The sequence below is a fragment of the Calliopsis andreniformis genome, chromosome 10, assembly GCF_051401765.1.
Source record: "Calliopsis andreniformis isolate RMS-2024a chromosome 10, iyCalAndr_principal, whole genome shotgun sequence".
NCBI lineage: Eukaryota > Metazoa > Arthropoda > Insecta > Hymenoptera > Andrenidae > Calliopsis > Calliopsis andreniformis.
The window spans coordinates 11,981,609-12,003,389 of NC_135071.1; the positions used below are offsets into that span (position 1 = coordinate 11,981,609).

Consider the following 21,781-nt stretch of genomic DNA (forward strand, 5'->3'; position numbering starts at 1 on the left):
AAGTGACAACTTGGCAGTATTACAGTGACTTTACAATGGAAACTTACAAGTAGGGTCTTAAAAATATTCTAAGTGATTGCGACTTATATATTAGAAGCGGTGAATCCCTCGGTGGATGCGACGTCTTCCTTCATACGAACAATAAAGAGTAAAGACAGAACTTTACGAACCAAAGGTGGTGAATCCCTCGGCGGATGAGATGTCTTCTGTAGTCTTAAAGATACGATCTTAAAGATAGCCTTAAAGTCTAATCGATTGAAGCTTATATACTAGAACTGATATATCCCTCGGCGGATGCGACGTCTTCATTCTTCAATCTTCAGGTTGAAAATAAAGAGAGAAGCATGTATCAATAACTGGGGGAGCCTCCCCAAGAATACCCCAACGTTGGCACAGCCATTGGCCCGGACAGAACCGGCCCGGGTCTCACCACGGGGAGGTTGCTGTGCTAGAGACCCATCTAGTAACCACAGAAATGAGAAATGAGTAACAGAACAATCCATACTCTGAATCAAGAGAGAACATATTTAAACACGAAACAGAATTGAACAACGTTGGCATTTGATTGAATTCTTCTTTTAGTACTTATATTCGATGTTCATCTATATCTTGAAGTATTAAAAATTAGAAATCGAATTGAAATCCCTCGGGGGATACGATATCTGAAATCCCTCGGGGGATATGATATATCTGAAATCCCTCGGGGGATATGATGTCTGAAATCCCTCGGGGGATATGATGTCTGAAATCCCTCGGGGGATACGATGTCTTCGTTCGATGAATGTTCTTCATGTGAATGAAACAGGAATGATAATTGTAACCAGCGATGAAATTCACAAGAGGATAGAAAGACTTGCAGCAATGAAAGAAGGAACGAATAACAGAAGCATATTAATGATCGCAAAAACCAGAGCAAGGAATCAAGTGTAATATATAAATGATTGAAGGAGTCTCTTCTATCTTCTTTTACAAAAATGTTAAAGTCTAATCTTAACACTAGTAAACTAAAGTCATGAATAGAAAACAAGTGTAAGAATTCGAAATATTAATCGAATTCGTTTTTTAATATATTGATTCGATGGTTATTTAAACCATGTGTGGTTTTAAAATAATAGTTAAATATTGACGAAAATATTTGATTGATATTGATGAAAGTAGGGGGAAGTAGAAAAGAAGGGCATAGTACACGAAAATAAGAGAAGCAGAAAAAAGGGGGCAACATATGTGCAAAATAGGGCTAACAGAAAAATAAATTCAAAATTTGTGCAAAAACTCACCGGTTGTTCAAGATGACCACTGGTCATCGGCCAGCTGACCACTGGTCTGGGGTGTCCAGGGGCCCAGGGGTCCAGGGTGGTCCGAGGTCCAAGCAGGTCCAAGACCCAGGAGTCCCTCCACGATCCCCAGAGAGGTCCTCACCCGCCGGAGGACCGGCAACAAGTGAGGCACTCGTTCTCCTGCAGGGGTATTTATACTGTCTCGAGAAAGATGAGAAACCAATCAGAGAAGTTCTTCGGTTGATTAGAATTTCGAGACCGATCTAACGAACAATATTTGGCAAGAAATTGATATTTTTCATAAAATACTCACCCGAGCAACAATTTCTGGCACACATGTTGTTAATAACAATCACACACAAACAACAAATGTGGAAATTATTAACTTTTCGTATATTATTTATCGTTTGATTAATCTCGCAGCTCTTGAAAACTTCTTAATATTTCTTTAACCAACAATTATAAATGTTAATAACTTGCATCAGTCACTGCTTGCGACTGTTATTAACCCTCGGACGACAAATGCTGGGTCAAAAATGACCCTGAGACCGCTGGCTCTGTATATGAATATAAAACAATCTACTGCCCGAGGGATAACAATCTTCTGGTCAGTCGCTTCGGAGTTTCCAGCGGCTGTGAATCGTCCTGGTGATCCTCTGGAAGAACTTCCTAGATTATCATGGACTACCTTGGGTTACTCTCAACCACTCTGTCCACTAACAGCTTGACCCTTGATCAGATGTTTTTGGCTTACCAGTTTAGATTTCAGACTTCAAGATTTTAGCGAATGAAGATCGATGGGCCCTCAATTTCGTCTATTTCCCCATGAGCCTCCGTGATTCGTGTACTATCTACCTTTAAAGTTTTCAATCATTTTTCTTTACCACTTTTACTAAGCCATTCGTATTCTTTGCTGGAATTTCGTATTTCTTGGGTGTACCAAGTAATCCAAAGCATATCTTGATTAATATAACATAGATACAACTATTTCGGAATCAGTGAATGTTTCTTAGTACTTTTATATAAAATTCCGTATTCCACTGAATTTAGCCATAAAAAAATAAGCATCTTATTTAGAATAAATATGATCACTCTGGTACATATTTTTTGCAGCAACATATTTTTTGTAAATACTATTTTCGCTTATTATTGAAATTATAGGGATAAATAAGCAGCATAGTTTAATGGGACACTTTATATATTGGGTGGTGTGGTAGGAATATTTTCTCGTTTGCCTGCACTATCAGCGTGAAAAGAATACATTTCCTACATCCACCGGTCAAAAATCGCAGAGGACGCTCGAAAACCAGTGGTTTCTCGAGCCGTCGGTATTTCAGAACGTGAGACACGGAAGTCCATTGAATGTCCCAGTCTATCCTGTATACTCACATGTGGTTTCCTACATCCATCGCCCGAAAATCGCAGAGGACTCTCGAAAACCAGTGGTTTTTAAGCCGTCGGTATTTCAGAATATGAGACACGATGTCTGGTCTGTCCTGTATACCAGTCTGTGATACAAGATACTAAAAGATGACACTGGTCGTACTGTTTGTTAAAGTCACGTTAGCTTAAATATTCACCAATTAACTTAAGTACTCGGTTAACAGTAAAAAAATTAATTTTACAATACGAAAATTTTATATAATGTTTCATAGTTTATGTTCTATATAAATACTGTGAAGCCTTAGATATGAGATTAATATGAAAATAAACAATTTATTCAGATACACATTAAAATATATACATTAAAATTGTATCATACAATTCTAAGGGTATATGATTAATATGACTGAGTGATTTGATTTTCATTCTCCTTTATTATTAAGTATGAACAAACGTGAACAACAATTACAACATATTATTGGCCGAATATAAGTTTCAGTTAAATGTAAGTACATGATGGTTCAACTTGCTTTGATTATTACAGCGAAATGCATCTCGATAACGCTCGTGTATCGTTAAATAGGACACGTTTTATTGTTATGTTTGCGATTACACTTTCCAATCACGTTAATGCTATCTTTTTGATTGTTTGTTTCCCTGCTACTGGCTTGATCGAACTATCACGGCGAACGTACCCGATGTACATTCTTTTCGTTGTCACGTTCAGTTCGCTCACGTCAAACCATTCGTCGCTTCAGCTCGATCACGTTCACGGAATGCCTTACGAGCTACCATTCAATACAAAAGAGGTCTGTATAAAAGCGAACATTGCTCACTGTGGGTGCCTTGTAAAACAAACCGATTATAAACGTGCGATTCAAAGCACAAGATCAACCAAAACGCGTTCATCACAATCGATCACAAACCTAATCGAATAAAATTCTTAAACGAGTACTTAAACAGTTAATTACAGGCGTTTAATTACATAATTACACAATCATAATGTACAGGAGAACGTAAAAGATAAAGGCGAAGTGAAAGGGTTCCTCTTCATCTGTGACATGTTCGTTTTTTCAAGGAATGGCTTACTAAAGGATTTAGGATCATTCATATAAACTGCAAGACTATCTAAAATAATTTGTCCTTTGGTCATAATGTGTTAGGCCGCCACTTCACTTGATGAACACTTGTCGAACATCGCATCGAGAACTTGTGTGAACTTCAAATGCCTCTCTTCAGGAGCCACCGTGGCTCCCCGACTTCCCCATAGGAATTTTATGTGGAATTCTGTTCGAAACGCGTCTGAGAGCAATTCGTCGCTCCTAGAACCCTCTAAGACTATCTCAGCGTTTCTACGGAACAGTGGTAGATTCTCCGCCATCTTTCGAGCTGATTCCAAATGAGACCAGACAATCGAGAGACCACAGTCTGGAGCAGAGTTCTCCCATGGTGAGAGGATTGCTGCTGCCAAACCGGATGGAGTCACTGTTCCTATAAAATAATGCATATAATTAAAATTTTAGGACTTTAAGATATGAAGATTCAGAAAACTTATGGAATAACTTCTTGTTATTTCTTAGGAAATTTCAAGAAGCAACTTAGTTTAAAGTATCTAGAATTCTGGAATTAAAAGTTTTAAGAATTTAGTTGTAGACAATTTTAAGAGACTAAGGATTCACTAAATCAGAAACGTAAGGATTCAAGAGTTAAGCACTCAAGAATTCAAACATACTTCCAAAACACTTGAATATTTTAGATGTTTACCAATTAGATAGTTCAAAAATTTTTAATTAAATTTGAAATTTAAATTTGATAGTTCTATGCTACTCAACAATTAAATCTATTATCCCACAATCAACCTACCTAAAACATCCTCAGGCCCGCGCTCCCCTAACAATGCAATAGGCAGCAAATGAGGAAGGGTAGTATTGGGCGCCTGCGGATTCGTGCACTCGTTCATCGCTCTAAGTGTAGGCCTAAGTTTGGCCTCGAAACTGAACGCTTCATCAGTATGCTTCTGCCTCAACAGGTGCCACGTGTTCGCTAGTTTCTGTATCTGCGGCAAGCACAAACCCAGCATCACACCGCAAAACCCATACAAATTCCCTAGGGCCGTCTTAGTATCAATTGCCACTTTGATCCACTTGCTAATCGTAGCAGCCCTTTCGATCGCTGTAGCTCCAGCCAGCACAGTCACCGCCACCAGCAGTTTCAAACACTCGGACCTTTCTATCAAATCCATCCTAGCTTGTCTGCCATGTGGCAGAGTAGCCAATTCAATACCACTGAGCCCATTCCTGTTCCCAGGGCCAGGCTGCAGCGCCAGCTCCAGGTCAATCTTCGTCAAATGCGAAGCTAAGACCCTTGGCGCGGAATCGAGCAGCATTCCTGAGACTCCTCTTAAAGCAGTTGGGTCCAGGGGCCTGTGGTCCCCAGCTGGCAGCAGTAGAGTCGAGAATCCTTCAATATCCAGCGCCGTGGTGATTTCTAGAGATGGTGCAGCGACCACCAGCTGCTCCTCTGCCGACAGTTCATACTCGTTCCCGTTGTTCCCATTGGTACCATCATTACTAATCGTATAGTGACTTCTGATGACGACACCTTTAATGGGAACCGAAGAGGATGGGTTGCTAGTACCGCCAGAGTTATTCGTTTCGAATTCACTATCCCCAGACCCATTCCCACTGTCGCTACCCGAAGCCTGGTAACCCTGATGATGATGATGGTGGTGGTGATGGTGATGGTGTGCGTGATGCTGATGATTTGGAACATAGGGTACCCTCGGTGGCTTGGGAGGTGCCGTGCCAAGGGAGTTCTGATGGTTCAAACTTGGAGATTGAAGTGGTTGCTGCTGCTGCTGCTGGAGAGCAGGGTCAGAGATCACCCTGGTGATCTTCTGGCGACCCAGGGACAGAGAACACGAAGGTGGCTGGTTCTGGATGGGTGGTACCCTTGGCAGAGTGCTGGATTGAATTGGCACATGAGGCGCGGCCTGCTGGTTCGAAGTCTGGCGACTATCATGCTGATCCGAGGGATGGTGCTGAGCAGTCAGAGAGTGGCTGCGTTGTTGTTTCCGAGGTAGACGAGGCGGTGAACCGGTCGACAAGGAGGAGGAGGAGGGGCTGGAGCAGTGCTGGCTGTTCGTTGGTCCCGAAACACATGTCAGCGGCACGGATCTCGGTTTTGGCGTGATTATGCGAGCTCCACTAGCCTGGCTTATCGGTCTGCCGCTGCCAACGTAGAAGGTTATCAAGTCGGCCACTGTGTCGAACGCCTCGTCCTCGAATTGGTACTGCGCCCTCTCGTACACCGTTTCTGGCTGGATGACAACCTGTTGAGACATCTGTGAAGAGCATTGCCTTCGTGGATTGCTTTAGAGCTTCTGTGTAGAGAACTTACCCTGTTGATGACGAAGTGAAGCGGCTGTCCCTTCCATCTGACCGTGAGGACGTAGTTACCAGGCTGGGAGGCACAGTCACGGACCAGGAAGTCGCCATCGTTTGGAACTTCCGCCTCGGCACCCTTTCTGCCCCCTCGAAGAGTGTTGCCGTGGTACCAGGCATGCGATCTCAGATCACGAGGGTCCAGAAGTCGAAGTTCTCGCTCCAAGAGTTTGCGCGTCGACTCTTCCGGTGGCTCCTAAATTAGATGTCCGAGAAGGAGGATCTTAAATTAGGGATTTACGGCGTGGTGAATGATCAGACTGTCAAGCAAGGCTTTGAGACTGAGTTTAAATGAAGTTTCAAATTAAATGTACAGTATGTTGCATCTAAATTGATACAACGCCAAATAAATGATAATTCAATTATTTAGATCACTCTTCTAAACTCATCATTTTCTGAAGTGTATAATAAAGTCATATTTCAATAATAATTAATACTGATTACAAAGCAATTCGGTACTTTAACTTGATAAATACACAAATTGAAAATTCCTTTTCTCTTCTTCTTTTATACTAAACCTGTTTTTCTTTTCATTAGAGTTAAATTACATAAAAGACAAATTTTGCAGCCGCTTCGTGTACGTTTCCCAGTAAGACAGACACGCCAAGCAAATGAAGAAGTGCCTCGACCCTGCGAGCTCACGAAATTGGCTTAATAAGAACAGCCTTGAGTACTTGGTCTGTGACAGATCACACAGTCGGTGTTTGTGTGCACCACTTATTATCAACTTAGCGTGTCACACGTAAAAGCTGAATGATCAAGACAGTAGCATAAACGATCCAATTGTCATTGCTCGTAAATCTACGCATTGATGCAAAACCTTATTGATAAATCTATTAACACTGTCACTTGCCGACACAAAAATTGCTCTGATATTATACTTTACTTTAACCTGATAGCTATATAATTCTTCACAATTTTGTTTCAATTTAATGTAAAATTCTCTCTAGACTGAAAACTAAAGCTATTTGAGAATAGTATCCATGTCCTCAAAAATTAATACAGGTATATAATTTAAGAAAGATTCGAAAAATGAAATAAAATGGATAAATAACAATTATACAAGTTCTTTAAAAAACTTTAGGCCTCTGATAGTTCACTGTACACAATTTTACTTAAATTTCCCCCAAAACAGAAAAAATAGTCCCCACTCAAAAGTACCAACAATTCACTCAAAATTCCATAATAAAATAATTCCTCAAAGGGGTGTCGTCACGAAGCGACACCATCTTCCCAGCATCCCCAAATTTCACGCTGCCAACAGAGCCACGAAAGAAGCCGCCGCAAAACCGAGTTCACTCACCATCGGTAAGTTGGAGTAGTCGTTGCTGTTAACCCTCTTCGTAGAAGATTCCCTCGAACATGCGTCGCAATCCTCCCTTCTGTCCACCACCGCCTCCTCAGCCTCCTCAGACTTTACCTCCGACGACCTGCGTCGAAAAAGTAGGATTTTCACTGTTCGTCACTCACATCTCGCCTCCCCCACGCCCTATCATCCCCCCGCGAGGTATCATCCCCAAAAGTGAAAGGAGCGACGCTTATTTCCACGAATTCTCGTTCGAAACAATTTTCTCCCAGTCCTCGAGGAATCGTAGGGACAGATAGGGTTTGGCCACACGGCTCACGGGCCGAGCGCGCGCACCCCACTGAACTATGCGCGTGGAAAGCCATGATACGAGCAGGACCGTATTTTTGGAGGACAACAAGGGGCGCCAGGGGTATTAATAGAAACGCGCCGCGACCAATTCGTTTCACGTCAGACGGGCCAAGGGAAATATTTTGCTTTGCTGTGCCTTGTGCCTTCTTACAGTGTTCCTTCTCTCCTGTGTTTGCTCTGATTTCTATGTTACAGAAATGAGTTTTGACTGTGAAGGGAGGGGGTGATTAGGGAGTGGGGGTATAGATGGGTGGATGAGCCGATGAGCAAGGATAAAATATGTATAATGACTCATGGCTCTGTTCCTGTTGATTTGGAAGAATAATTTTGTTTGAATCATGTGACAAGAGGAATGAAGGGGATCGTATTAAAAATGAGAGCAGAGTAATACTTTAACATTCTTAATTCTGGTTCAATACATTAAAATTCTTTTTAATAAAAAATTTAGTATCTTTGTCTATCTAAAATATCTCTGTATATCTAAAATATAGGAATATTAGTATTACTCGTATGAGAAGTTCTATGGAAAGCATTAGGGATAATGCTTTCCAGGAGATTTCTCATGGGACAGGTATAATGTATGTTCAAGTATGAAAAATTGTAGAACTTAACAAAGATTGTTTTTCATTGTGAACAACTGTTAGAGGAGATGAAAAGAAATTAATCATAGTTTATAAATGAAATCGTGAATCGTTGTACATGATCATGGTAATATAACATAGAGTCACTGATAAATTTATTGTCGAGGAATAATAATTGAATTCCTAATTGAATTCAGTATTTAATTGTAAATTGAAGAAAATTCTATAGCTCATCCCAAAGACTCAGTCAAATTCTTCTATCAAAGGTGATCAATTTTCTCTACTAATGATGACACGAAATATAAAACAATCCCAAAATACGTAACAGGAAGATGGTTATTCATTAAAAAATGCAACAAATCCTACAGCCATTATTTTTCAGCCTCTGCAATTATTCAATATTTCTAATCAAAATTAGAATAAAGCGTAGGAGACGCACTTCGTACGTCACTGCGATGGACCCATCGCAGGTCGTCGCGTTCTCACCCACGTCTGTGTTTTCTCGAGTGGCTTTCAACATCGAGTCGATATCGGCGTACGATGCTGGACAGCTCCAGGACTATTTTTTCAATTTCTTTAGCAATTGGGGGGACTGCTGGCCTAGGATACCGAGGCTTATCAGACGGCGTTAGACCTAGTCGATACCAAGGGTTATTGATCTGTTTGGGTAGAGGGGGTTGCATTTGGGGGGCTGGCGCGCCTGCGTCGAACAAATGCGCTCGATAAGGGCCTAAGAACCCATGAAACACATCTGTGCTCTTCGCCCCCTCGCGTTTGTTTGAGTAAGGGGTGCAGGGGGATCGGCGACTGTTGCAATAATGCATTCCCAAAGCGCAGATGCGATTTTATTCGGCAGAAAGTTACGAATTTGTGGCAGAATGAGGTGGAAGATTTTATACTCGATACGCGATCCTGTTGACTTTTTGATAAAGTTCTGCGAACGGCATCGGTTTACTGATTCAATGGGTGATAAGAGTCGATGCATCTTGCTGCAATTTATCCAGTTCTTTCTTCTCTAACTGGTAATATACACTACAATTGAAATCATTTTACGAGTTGGTACAATAGATCTATATATCTACAAACAATAATTTTAAGCAACTAAAAAGGATACAATTATTATATCCTATTCTTTTAATTGTATGCAAATAAAATTCGCAATTCGAGTTTAGAAAAATGCTGTCGTAGAATATAACTCTAACAAGAATTTATAAACAATTTCCTTCTCAAATATTTCAAATAAATTTGCACGAAAAACTAATTAGAAAGACTATTACTTAAGGCATTATAGAAATATGGATATCCTGAAATATTGAAAAACCAGAAAATACTAAAACAACTACTATCCTTTCAAACTTTATCTATATGTACAAATATCAATTCAATTATATAATATTGAAAAGAATTTGAATCTCAGTAGTTTAAAAATTCTCCTACGATAAATCAGTGTTCTTGGAAATTTTGCGATGCACTCAATAAATTTATAGAAAACATACGAAAATATAAGCTTTATCGTCACTATTTTTGTATTCTACGTTTTCTGAATGAATATTTGTCGAACCCTATATTTAGAGCCCAATAATAATCATCGCAAATTGCAATTCGCTGAACGTTGGAGCACAGAGGGTAGGGGAGTAGAAAACAATTTTCAGGGAGCCGTCAGTGTTATAAATAGCGTCGCGAAAGGGTTCAGATGCAAGCAGATAGCGTACACACGGAATACGGTTCGCAGAAGTTCACCTCGTGCCTTATCTTCCTGCGAGTTTCAAGCGCCACAGCGACAGGATCCCGCGTGCAGCTGCGCTATCTTTTAGCGATTGCAGTCGTGTGCATTTGCATTAGGCGTCTCTACGCACCGTTGGTCACCTTGGCCAATCCTGGCCCTGATGCACGAATAAACTTTCCCGCCTGAACATTTGCGGAAGGCGCGAGATGAAATGTTAAAAAATTCTGAATTTCAAATTACTCAAGGGAAAGAAGTAGAGAAAGTAATTTGTTAAAAGAAGCACGGACTATTGTTTGGAATCATGTGGAATATGGTTTAAGTTAAAGTAATTGTTTGTATCTTTTTCTTAATTTTTAATTCTTTAAGGTGGACCATTTATTCGACTTTTTTAATGGAGAAAGTGAATCCTCTTTAATATTACATAAAGTACGGATCAAAGGTTTGAAATCATTTGTTAATTTGTATTAAAATATTTTCATTAAAGTCTGAATTGTGTTATAACCTACTTTTGACTTGAAATTAACAGTGTACTAAAGCAAGTTTCATCAATGTCTGGATTTTTTATTTTTATATTATTACTATTAACGAAGTATCCTTTATTTTCCCTAATTCATAAAACAGTTCCAACTTTCCAGTCAACATTAGTGATGATACCTACTAATTAGAATGGAATGATTTTAAGAATTTAATTGATTATGAAATTTAAAAAATTCTTAATAGAATGTGAATGTTAATACATGAGATTAAAGGTGGACTTAACCTTCTACAATCAAAGAGCATCACCGTGATAAGGTTATATCCATAAGCATATAAGCGCAAGTGATGTTCCTTCTGACACAATTGCACTGAAGGAGTGGCTGTATCAGTGCATATACAAATTTCAAAATATTCTGACCACATACTTTCCAGGAATTTCTGTTCAAATTCATAGTACCTGCCTCAATAGCAAAAATTAATATCTAAATCTATTTACATTGCTAAGTATTTTTAAATACTAAAATAGTATTTAATATTCAAATAATATATGTGTAATACATAATGTAATATTATGTCATTTTAATCCTTCTCTACCCAAAAATTTTATATCCAATTTAACGAAAAATGTGTTTATGTCATTATCATATTGATAGCGTACCAATGACTCGATTTTTTAATCCATGCGGTTTAAATAAAGCATGTTTCAACACAAACACTTCACTCTCTTATCACCGAAGTTGATGATCGCTAGATAAATCGTAAATCTCTGCTAAATACTAAAGCTATATAGATCAGGTCAAACTGTTTGATATATTTCTTAGAAGGAATTATAAAAAGGGGCTACGAGAGTTCTATGTAGGAATATTCACAGTTTTCCCTATTTTGTTTTTTCTGCCATGGGATTCCCAACGTTCGTCGCTGGAGGGAGAACGTCATTTTGAAGGCAAAGATCGAGGAAAACCGGTTCGGGATCTGCCTGCTCCATTATGTTCCCTATACCGATACCTTGACGTACCCTTTGAACAGGCTAATTCATAACTTATAACAGAAGAATGTCTTTCCTAGATGGAAAAGTCCTTCGAAGACCTCGACTCGTGGGGTCTGCGGTCATGTAGTCATTTTTCTCGGGATGTCAGGATATCTTACTCTTCTATTAAGTTCACATGTGTGAGGATGTAAAATGAAAGATGATTGGAGATTCGTGTTTCTCAGGTTGTATATACACTTGCTCGAAGCTGTGGATTCTCTAAACCACTTTGGTCTTTGCATGCAGGATGCAGGTGAATCGATGAAGATTCACTCTCTAGAGTTATGGTGTTCTAAAGTTCTAAAACTGTAAGTCCTTAAATCTCTAACAATTTATAACTGTACTATAGAAGACTAAAGTCAGTAGTCTCTGAGATTATCGAATTTTTCAATTGTAGATCTCCAATAATAGGTACCGATTTCTAGAGTTCTTCAAACGGTTGAAATCGATATTTAAAATTAGAGATTTCTGAATCTGTAGAAGGTTAAATTTCTAGAGCTATAGATTTTTCTAGCTATACAATTTTAGAGTTATAGATCTCTTGAGCTACAGATTTTTAATGTTATATGTAGAGATTCCAGACTTAGAAAGTTAGAGGACAGTCCTACTATTCTAGAACAATAATATTTAAATCTGTAAACTGAAGAAGTTGCAAGTTTCTAGAGATTTACTAATTTTATAAATCTAAGGGTAAAATTACAGAGTCCTAAACTTGTAGAGATCTAAAACTTTGAAACTGTAAAACTTTTAAACAATAAATTTTTGTAGCTAAACACTTTCAAAATTCTAACTCTTTAGACCTAAAAAGTTTTAATACTTCAAATTTATGACCCTGCACTATAAAGTTCTAAAATTCTGGACCTGCAACATATTTTTGTGTCACAAACGGTACAGATCTCGGACTACATCTCTTTGAGATCTACCAGAGCTACCAGATCCTCGTCTCACAAACTTCTGAAGTTACAGATATCTGGAGCTACAGATTTCCAACTTTATATTTACAGAACTCAAAAATAATAAGAAAACTATACGAAACTACAAACTTCTAAAAATAATCATATCTGCAAACACAGATCAAATTCAAATCTCGATAACCTTTTTGCAGAGATTCTCAAGTGAAGAACGTCACGCGGATGTCGACAAGTGTTTAACGATAATCTTGCGGTAAATCGATAGGTTTGCGGTTACCTTCGGTCCCCCTCGGACGAATCCTCCAGCGAATGCGGCGTCACGATGAGAGAGGGCTCCTTCTGAATAATTACTTCCGGTTGTAGGTGGATCGTGTGTCGCTTTTGACAGAGATCCTTACAAGAGGCTGAAGAGGGTATGTCGTTCCTCTTTCGACGACGGCCACTGGCGCCTAGATTTTGCAGGGTGCCCATAGATGGAAACCGGAAGCTCCATGATATGCCTGCCGAACACATTCATGCATGAATTATTTATCCCTTCAACTCGCGCTTAAATGAATGGACTTCGAGAACAGAGACTCTTTATCTACGCTGCCTCTCGATCACACACGTCAATTCTAAATCCACTCTTAAGTTCCTCGACCATTCAATGAAGTAACATTGAAGTAAATGTAGGGTCAACAGGAAACTATTACCAGATCCTTTTTTGAATTACGAAGTAAGTTTCCTTATTCGTGTGAAAGGAAGCAAATTGTCACAGAAGACAATTGGGAAAAATTATATGGAATGTACAAAAGATTAAGAAGTATTTAGTATATTAATTCCTCCACTGATCAACTTATTAGTACTCTCTATCTATTACCTAGTTATTTTATTACTAAACGTTTTCTGCAATGATAAAATAAAATAACACAAAGTAAAGAAATAAAGAGAAAAATAAAAATTGAACAGAAAGAAATTCTATTATCAATCAACTAATATTCATCGAAAGAGGAATATGTACCAAAACTTTTTAACAGGATTTTGAAAATTATTATCATTCCTATCCTTCTCCTTCTGCTTCTCCCTATAACATCGAATTACTCAAATAAAAACAGAAGGTTGAAGGAAGTGATTCAGCACCAGCAGTGGAAGAAAGTATAGATTCTAAAATGATATTGCTCGATCATTCAATCGATCATACTCACGCATGCCGCCACTTTTCTGCGCGCGATCCTTCTCGCTCACAATCATTGCAGTCCCGCGCCACTCGCTCGCGATCGAATCGTGTCAAGCAGTTGCGTCACAGAAAACGTTCTGGCTGCCCGTTAATTAACACTTGGCGTTCCAATATTATTCATACGCGGCGAAGCGACTCGCGGCGACAGGCCGCGCTCGATCCAAATCGTTTAACAGTTTAACCCGTGGCAATCTGCTATCTCGACGACGGGATACCAGGCCTCTCTCCTATCATTCTGTCAAACGTTTATCAGTTTTTGTACACACTGGCGATTGGTGCAGTTAATGCTCTTTATCTGTCCCTCTCTGTACCTTTTGTTCCTCGAAACGTGATCGCAGGAGTCTCGATTTTTATAGCGAACGGTGCTCGGTTACTGTAATGATGCTGAGTCAGGTTTTGCATATTGTTAGAGATACTAGGTGTGAAAGGTTGAATAGTGGGGATGCAATTTCTGTTGCATTTCTAGAAACGATCTTGGTTCGTGTTTTGGAGCATTTTTGAGAATGAGAAGAAAATAAATTATTCTATGAATTTTCTGAGGTTTTTAAAATTTATTGAATGTTTAGTTGCAATACTCTCTTTTTATTGTCGAGGTTTACTCAGTTTCAGAATATATATGTACTCATTGTTTAGTAGACCCTTAGACTGATCACCTATTTATACTACATAATATGTATAGGTACATATAAATAGATCCTCTATGATGAAAACATGTCACATTTCATAAACTAAGTGTTTATTATTAACTTAAAAAGCCTATTAGTAACTTAAAAAAGTTAGAACAAAGTGTAGTAAGTACATACAAATTAAATATGTAATAAAATAACTCAAATTTAGTGGTTAAAAATAGCACATAATTCAGGAATTGTTATATAAATTAAACAAATTATTAATTCTATATAAAAATCTATTGATTTTATCTACAATATCTAGCTATATGTAGAACTATTTAGACTCTCATTCATAAATTCGATTTTATTCTATTTTGGTATCGAGTTCCAATCAAAATTATAAAGCATCCTTTAATCATTATCGACAGTTTAATATTTGTTGCTCTTGTCATAAATTACTATCAGTAACCTTATCATCACAATTACCTATCTTAAAATTGTATTATTTTAACAGTTTGCAAAGAGGATGACAAATATTAAGTCCCTATATCAATTTCCTCTTAACTTCGCATAGCAATAGGCTGTACTACATAATAAATCTCTTTCAAGATTTTAAGAGGAATTAATTTATCTGGCAAAAATGATGAAACCATGGAATTCATAAAATGTTCTACTAATTCAAATAACATTAGCAAAGATTTAATTGGGTGCCCTAAAATTCTTAATTCAGAGAAAAGAAGAAATTCCATTAAAATGAGCGAACAGAAAACAAGAACTAGATCACTATTTCCTAATTTAACACACAAACTGTCACTCTGTAAACCCAGTGTCCCATCAACTGGCACTGCCATCGTTTCCAGAAATGCTGTCCCCCAAACCACGTTTCCACTTCCTTCCTCAACCCCCCAGTCACAATAGCACCTTTCATCCTCCACTAATCTCCCCCAATATGCTTCCTCCTGCCATTCCTCCTCGTTGCACCGTCGTGCTCCCTACTCATCCTCTTATCTCGTATCGAAGACCATCCGCCGCGAAATCCCTGAATCCCATAACGCCCACATCATCGGAACCACCCACAGGGGACATTCTTTTCCCTGGTGAACGGTTTCACAGTCGACAGATGCTATTCACCGCGGACAATGCAGCTCCCCCTCAGATTCCGCTCTGGATCGCGCGCTCACGCGACTGCAGGTGCAACGAGACGGCCACGCTCGTCGTCGGCTGGTCGAGATCGATTTCTTCAGTCAATCACACCTGAACGATACAATTTCGGCGATCACTGCGCTAGGTAGACGGTTTTACTTCTTCCTTCGCTTCTGTCGTCTCGCGCTTGCTGGCCACGCGCGGATCCTGCGAGCAGTTGGCCAGAAACTGAAGTATCCCGGCTCACTTTCGCCTCGATTCGTTTATCTTCGCTCGCCTTCTCGCGCACTGATGTAAACCTGTTCCTCCAGCCTTTCTATACCGGGTGATTCATAAGTCCAATCCAGGGGGTGTATTTACTGTGCGTGGCTGGAGAGATGTCTTATGGGATTGCATACTGTGAAGGAGGTGCTTCTGAGAAAATGGGGGCTACACCATTATGCAAAACCCTCAAGTTTAGCCTACTAGGCACATATCAACCCATATCAATCCATGAAGCATCGGAACTGCGTGCTGAAGCTAACAATAAGATGGAAGGATGGAGATACATGGGGAGTATAGAGATCCACCTCTTTTATGCCCCTACGAGCGTAATGCGCATGCGTTAGAAAGGTGACGAAAAGAGACAGAGATATATATCTTTATTCTAATGTTGGCTTCATTGGCCTCCCATTAGAAGTATACCCAATGCCCCATATAGTCTTTTATGTTTAGGCATTCAATTGAATCGATGGATTGAAGAACAGTACAAGTTCAAAATTAGCCAACTTCAAATACTATCAAAGACACATATGTGTTTCATAACACAAAAAACAAGTGGTTTAGTACAGTCTGGCTCTGGGGTCCAGATATATAAAAGGAATAGAATTGCACGTTGGGCTTGAATATTTCAGAATGTGCTTTTTAGACTTGAATTGTTCTTCAATTCACCCATGCAATGTTAACTTCAATAAAAATAGACGTACATAGATTAGCCTGCACAGTTCTAGTATTAATCAGTCTTAACTCGAAAGCTGAGATACGTACATGCATCTAGAAACCATTTGGAATTATTTTCTAAATTAAGGAAACTGAGATTTTGTTGAACGTGCTTTTTAAGTCGCTGTAAACTATTGTATTATACAATATTTTATTGAAATACAGTAAACCCTAATAATTATTAAAACTTTAATCTCGAGTCAAAGTATTTTGATATACCTTATACAATATTACAATGTTAATACAAATAAAAAAGTAATTGCAGACTCCTGATAGTGCACAATATAGATACTCATATGTCGTTTTTTACTGATTTTAGCGTATAGATTTACCCATTGAACTTTGCAGCATTAAAATGCATTTATGAATCACCCTATATATTCGTCGATTCGAACTCGAGCGTTGCCCTTTATAATATTAAAATCTGCCATTTTTGCCTCAAAGTTCCCTTTCATGTAAACCTGCTAGAATTCATGGGAACTTCTTTCTCGTCGTGTTTGATCGGGGTCGAAGGAAGTGAAAATCTTGGGTGGAGTTTCCTGAAGAGGAGCAGAGGAGTGGACCGTTTTCGCGCGCCTCGACAGTGTGCTAGAGTATCTGTTCCAAAGCGTTTCCGAACACCGTTCCGCTCTATTTTCAGGATTGTAGAATCCTGGTGCACGTTGCGGAAAAGAGAAATTTATGGCGGTATACATTATAGTTCTCACCTCGGGTCTGATTTTTCTAAAACACTGTTACACATAGTCATGATCTCGTGGAGCTATAAACTGTACACGTTGCGTTAAAAGTCATTATAAAATTTCAAATGGACTTTTATCACGCTGGGAATTAGCTCAAGCAAATTTAAAGTTATGTAAATAACTTTTCAAATCGGTTATTTTCAATATCTACATTTTCTGACAATGAGATAAGAGATTGTACCTTCTTAAGGGAAGCTTCAATCTAGAGCTTTCAAAAGTTCAATTCTTTTTATATCTTTCACTTTTTTGATGTTTTAAGAATTTATAGTCAAAAAGAAATTTCAAAATGCTAAAAATGGCTAAAATTATAACCTTTCAAGTGGCAGCTACGGTATGAGTTTAATATCAGTGGTTCAATTTCAAAGACACTAGAACGCTATGCAAACTCAAATAATTCTTATTTTATATAAAATCAGATCCAAATAGGTAGATGTAATTTAACCTCTTGTCTTACGAATCTCTCTCAGACTGTACATGTTCAAATTAATTTAAATGAAACAAAGATACACATACTATAAAACAGCTATTCTAAATTATCTCCTCAAACCAATTTCATCATCATATACGTATATCAACAGGAATTTCAAAATCAATCTTCACATTTACTCTTTCTCCATTGTTCTCTTTCTATCCCACTCAAACTTTTTGTCGAGCCTGCTCGTTACTCGGGTCCTCGACGAAAATTTCACGGTGTCCTCGGGAAGAGAGGAATGGACATCCCGCAGGGAGGTGAAGGAGGCACCCTCGAGAGGAGAGGACAAGCACAGGACACTCGGTGGAGAGAAAAGGAGCGACTGTGGAGGACAATCGGTGGTCGTGTTTAGAAAAACCCGCATAGCGGAATGCAGGTGTGCTTTGCTTCGTTCGCCGACTCTCGCTCTCCGACATAATACCTGGCCGACCGAGGCTGATAAGGTCTCGTTTACCAAGATAACTATGCAACACGTTTGGAGAGGCATTATCGACCGAAAAAGGCGCGATAGACGTCGTTCACGAGGTGGGACGAGCGTCACGAACCAACGCTGTGTTGAGAATATTTTCGCTTATCATTAACTACCTGGTCGATTTGTCTACTTCCGATACGGTAGCTAGTGCTCCTCAGACATTTATCAATTTGGGATTCGTTACTGTGCTCTGATACGTTCTTGACATAATAATTTAACAGATTGAATTGTGCGTTAGTTTTATATACCTCTTTGAAGATAAAAAGGTGTTGTAAATTCTAAATACTTTGAATATAATCATTTATTTATGTTTGCCATTTTTATATATTGTAGAAGATACACTTATTATACAGGGTGGTCTACTTAAGCAAGGCCACCTAAATATCTCTTTTTCTAATTGTGATGAGAAATATAATTCTTTAAAATTCTTGCAATTTGAATGGTGTCGTGGGACCAATATGCTGCAGGGAATGTTTTCTTTCTCAGAATCTTAAATAAAATATTTTTTATATCATTACAATTGGAATAGATATGTAGGGGGTTTTATTTAAGTGGACCATCCTGTATTCCATCTATCATTTTTATATTTTAGAAGGGCGAACCATTCATGAGAAAGCTACCCCCCAGAGAATTATACATTCTTATTTGTCACTGAAGATTGGAGATTCGACGTGGCGGTTTTTTACACGAGTCTTACAAAAGGTTTTATTCACGCGCGTGGAACGTGCGCTGCGATTCCTCGTTTCCTCTGTAGCCGCATAATTGTATGCACGTTTACCTCCTGACAGGAATTTCAATTGAACCGAGTTTGTACGCACAGCTGACAGAAGCGAACAAGTCACCAGGATTTCCAACGTGATTTTGATCAAATTTGAGGACAGGATAAACCGCAGGAAATATAATATCTCTGAAGTAGTAAATGTTTCTACAATTTTGAAAGGCACTGACACATATTTTTACAGACTCAGTTTTCTAAAATTTGAACACTGATAAATATATCGAAAATACTACTCCTGGCAAAAAGTTTTTGGCCAAATGAACAATATGAAGTTATTTAAAAATGTGTAGTTTCTGAAAGGTAAATGAGCACTAAACGTGGGTTTGGTATGATAGTATCTTACATTTTCAAGAACTACATTTTTCATTAACTTCGTATTCTTGGGTTGGGCCGAAAACTTCTTTTACCAGAGGTAATATACAAAATTACAAAAAATAGAAAAATGATGAATATAATACTAAATTAAATCATTCCTTTGCAATTTTAAGAAGTTGGTCCTTGAACAGATTGAACAAATTTAAAAATTGCAAGATATCTTTTCTGGATACATGCTAATAAATCATCTAACTTCTAAATGACTTCGAAAACATCTTGTTTTATTAATATTTTAGCCTGAGTTCTCCGATTTTTTACCTGAACTGTACGCGGAAACATTTTTTAAATACTTAGTCGTTCCTGACGCACGTAGCAGGTCTTTATCAACCGCGTAAGAAGGAACTACTGTGCGCGACCTACATCCTACGTTTAGCATACTTCGTACCAGTTTCGGTTTTGAAATAAAACTCTGACGAGCGACTTCTACACGTGTCTTGCACGTCGATCCACGAGGCGATCCGTCTCGTAGGCGTTGCTCGACGATAAACCTTTTGCGAGGTCGATTGTTGTTATCTCGATTTCCACTGTTTGACAAACAGTGGGTACCACGTTGGCAATAACATTTCGCCACGAGTTACGTAAGACGTCTATGCAAATTCGAGTCTCCGAATTCTTTCTTCTTCGAAGACCTCTCTGATAAGAAACACAATATCTCATCGTTGCAAAGTGATTATATTCACTGGGCTTCAAAATTATTAGGAAGTCAGAGGAGAAAATTATTATTCATACTTTTAACAAAGTCAAAGTGAGCTATTACTATATGGAATGACCTCAAAAGTGTAATTTTACAATTATGTCGTTAACAAAAGGCCAGGAAGCTTTAAAAAGGAAATACTGAATTGTGAGTCTGACGTCGAAGACGGAATAGTACTGAAAAATGTACGATCTTGCGACCTTACTATGGAATGCTACCACGTGCTTCTTGGATCTCAGCGATTCATCCTTTCACCGCAGTCGTAGAATCATTTCCAGCACACACTCTCAGCTGTTATGCGGTCCAGTCGCTAGTTAGCAAAATGAGGAACAAGAAACAAAACTCTCACGATGGAAATAACTTAAGAAGAAAAGAAACGTATTTTCTTCCACTGTCACTACACAGATAGTGTCCTCATCATCCCGTGAACATCACAAGAATTCCATATCAATCACAGAACACACAACCCCTCGATCACTGAAGAAAAAAGGAACAGAAACAAGAGAGGATCACCTCAAAAAAGAAAACCATCTTATAGAAACCAATCACCAACGAAACAATTCAAGCAAACCGCAACGAATCCTCCTGTACAACGAACCCCACGATCTCTACTCCAAGAATTCCACGCGTCTCGTTCTCTCAAACTCCAAAGTCCAATTCCATTAACCCAACTCTTCTCTGAATTCCACTAACTCAATTCCTCACGCAACCCTTTTGAGCACACACGCAACAACCACACGAGCATCTGGAGCACCCACTAAAGGTCGCGACACCGAAACACGTTCACGAAGCGCTAGAACCAACAGAGGGTGGAATAGAGAATGAAAAATCGTGTTCACTGACTCTGGCTCCTGCGTGATTTCAGTTTGCTGGCGGTCTTCCCCATTTTCCAAGCGGACGCATGCCATCGACTGCGGGTCACGTTGCGCCGAGTCCAGGTAGCGGCTGCACAACAGGGATGCAACAGCGGTCGGCGGGATGCAGTGGCTGGCACCGTTGTGACCGTAGCATAATGCGATACCGAGCTGACTGGCAGCGAAACGTGCGAGCAGAGGCGAAGAACGGAGAGGCGAAACCGATGGATAGGCGAGTGGCAGTCGTCGCTCGAGCCAACGAGCTTGGAGGAGAATGTCAGCTACGAAGGAGAGAGGGAGCGGTTAGAGCACTGACAGAGGACAAGTCCTACGTGACGAACAGAGAGGGAGAATGTTTGGCAAGGGAAGAAGTGGGGGCGGCAGAGGGGTTTCTAATAAGCGAGGATGAGCACGAGCTTCGACTGCGAATGGTTAATCAACACGATATTAAGGGGACTGTAATTAGGTGATTGACAGGCAGGGGTTAGACTACCCTAGTGATCGGGGTAACGCTGCATTATGTCATTGAATTTTGAAGCATCGCTCTAAATTGGCTTTCTATTCGATTACTGTATCGATTCGATCTATTCTGGAGCATCAATCCATTAGCCAGGGATGAACCTCTCACGTTGATTGAAGGACTGGGAAGGGGTTGAGGAGGGTTGAACGCTCTGATCGGTTCTGGATGAGGGTATTTGTTAAGTGGAGTATTTCGAGAGTGAATTAATATTATTTAAGGATTAAGATATTATGGTAATCTTGATTTTTGGGTAGTTGAAGTGACTTCTGAATAGATTTGAGCACGATTGATTTTTGTAGGATCTGTTATAACAGATAACTATAAAGGCCTATAAACCTTTGTAAAATGATCAAAGATAGCTTGATTACGATAAGAACAGCATTGTTAAATCTACAAAGTCGACTCTTACTGATTCTGTTAAATTCAGGTTTGTGGAGTACTTTTGT

General features: G+C 39.2%; 1 protein-coding gene across 5 annotated transcripts; it reads right to left on the reverse strand.

The window, feature by feature from the left end:
• Positions 1–3,074: 3,074 nt before the first annotated feature.
• LOC143184671 (breast cancer anti-estrogen resistance protein 3 homolog) lies at positions 3,075–21,011 on the reverse strand. 5 transcript variants are annotated; one of them, XM_076387069.1, is made up of 7 exons: positions 20,805–21,005; positions 13,667–14,071; positions 12,760–12,982; positions 7,407–7,533; positions 6,060–6,299; positions 4,524–6,003; positions 3,075–4,151 (listed from the first exon to the last, which is right to left on the reverse strand). In XM_076387069.1, exons 2-7 carry the CDS (start codon positions 13,710–13,712, stop codon positions 3,820–3,822), a joined length of 2,448 nt encoding a protein of 815 aa, XP_076243184.1. In that variant the 5' UTR covers positions 13,713–14,071; positions 20,805–21,005; the 3' UTR covers positions 3,075–3,819. The 5 variants fall into 5 exon arrangements, with proteins under 5 accessions (XP_076243184.1, XP_076243185.1, XP_076243186.1 ...); XM_076387070.1 differs by lacking the exon at positions 20,805–21,005 and having other exon boundaries at positions 13,667–13,933; positions 14,010–14,486; XM_076387071.1 differs by lacking the exon at positions 13,667–14,071 and having other exon boundaries at positions 20,805–21,011.
• Positions 21,012–21,781: the final 770 nt, after the last annotated feature.

What these genes read in the sequence shown, in the direction of transcription:
- LOC143184671 (XM_076387069.1), bottom strand. Translation starts at nt 13,712, where the DNA reads ATGATTGTGAGCGAGAAGGATCGCGCGCAGAAAAGTGGCGGCATGC. An exon ending in GCAGAAAAGTGGCGGCATGC is followed by an intron (nt 12,983 to 13,666) that starts GTGAGTATGATC and finishes TGTGTTCGGCAG; the next exon opens with GCATATCATGGAGCTTCCGG. An exon ending in ACTACTCCAACTTACCGATG is followed by an intron (nt 6,300 to 7,406) that starts GTGAGTGAACTC and finishes CATCTAATTTAG; the next exon opens with GAGCCACCGGAAGAGTCGAC.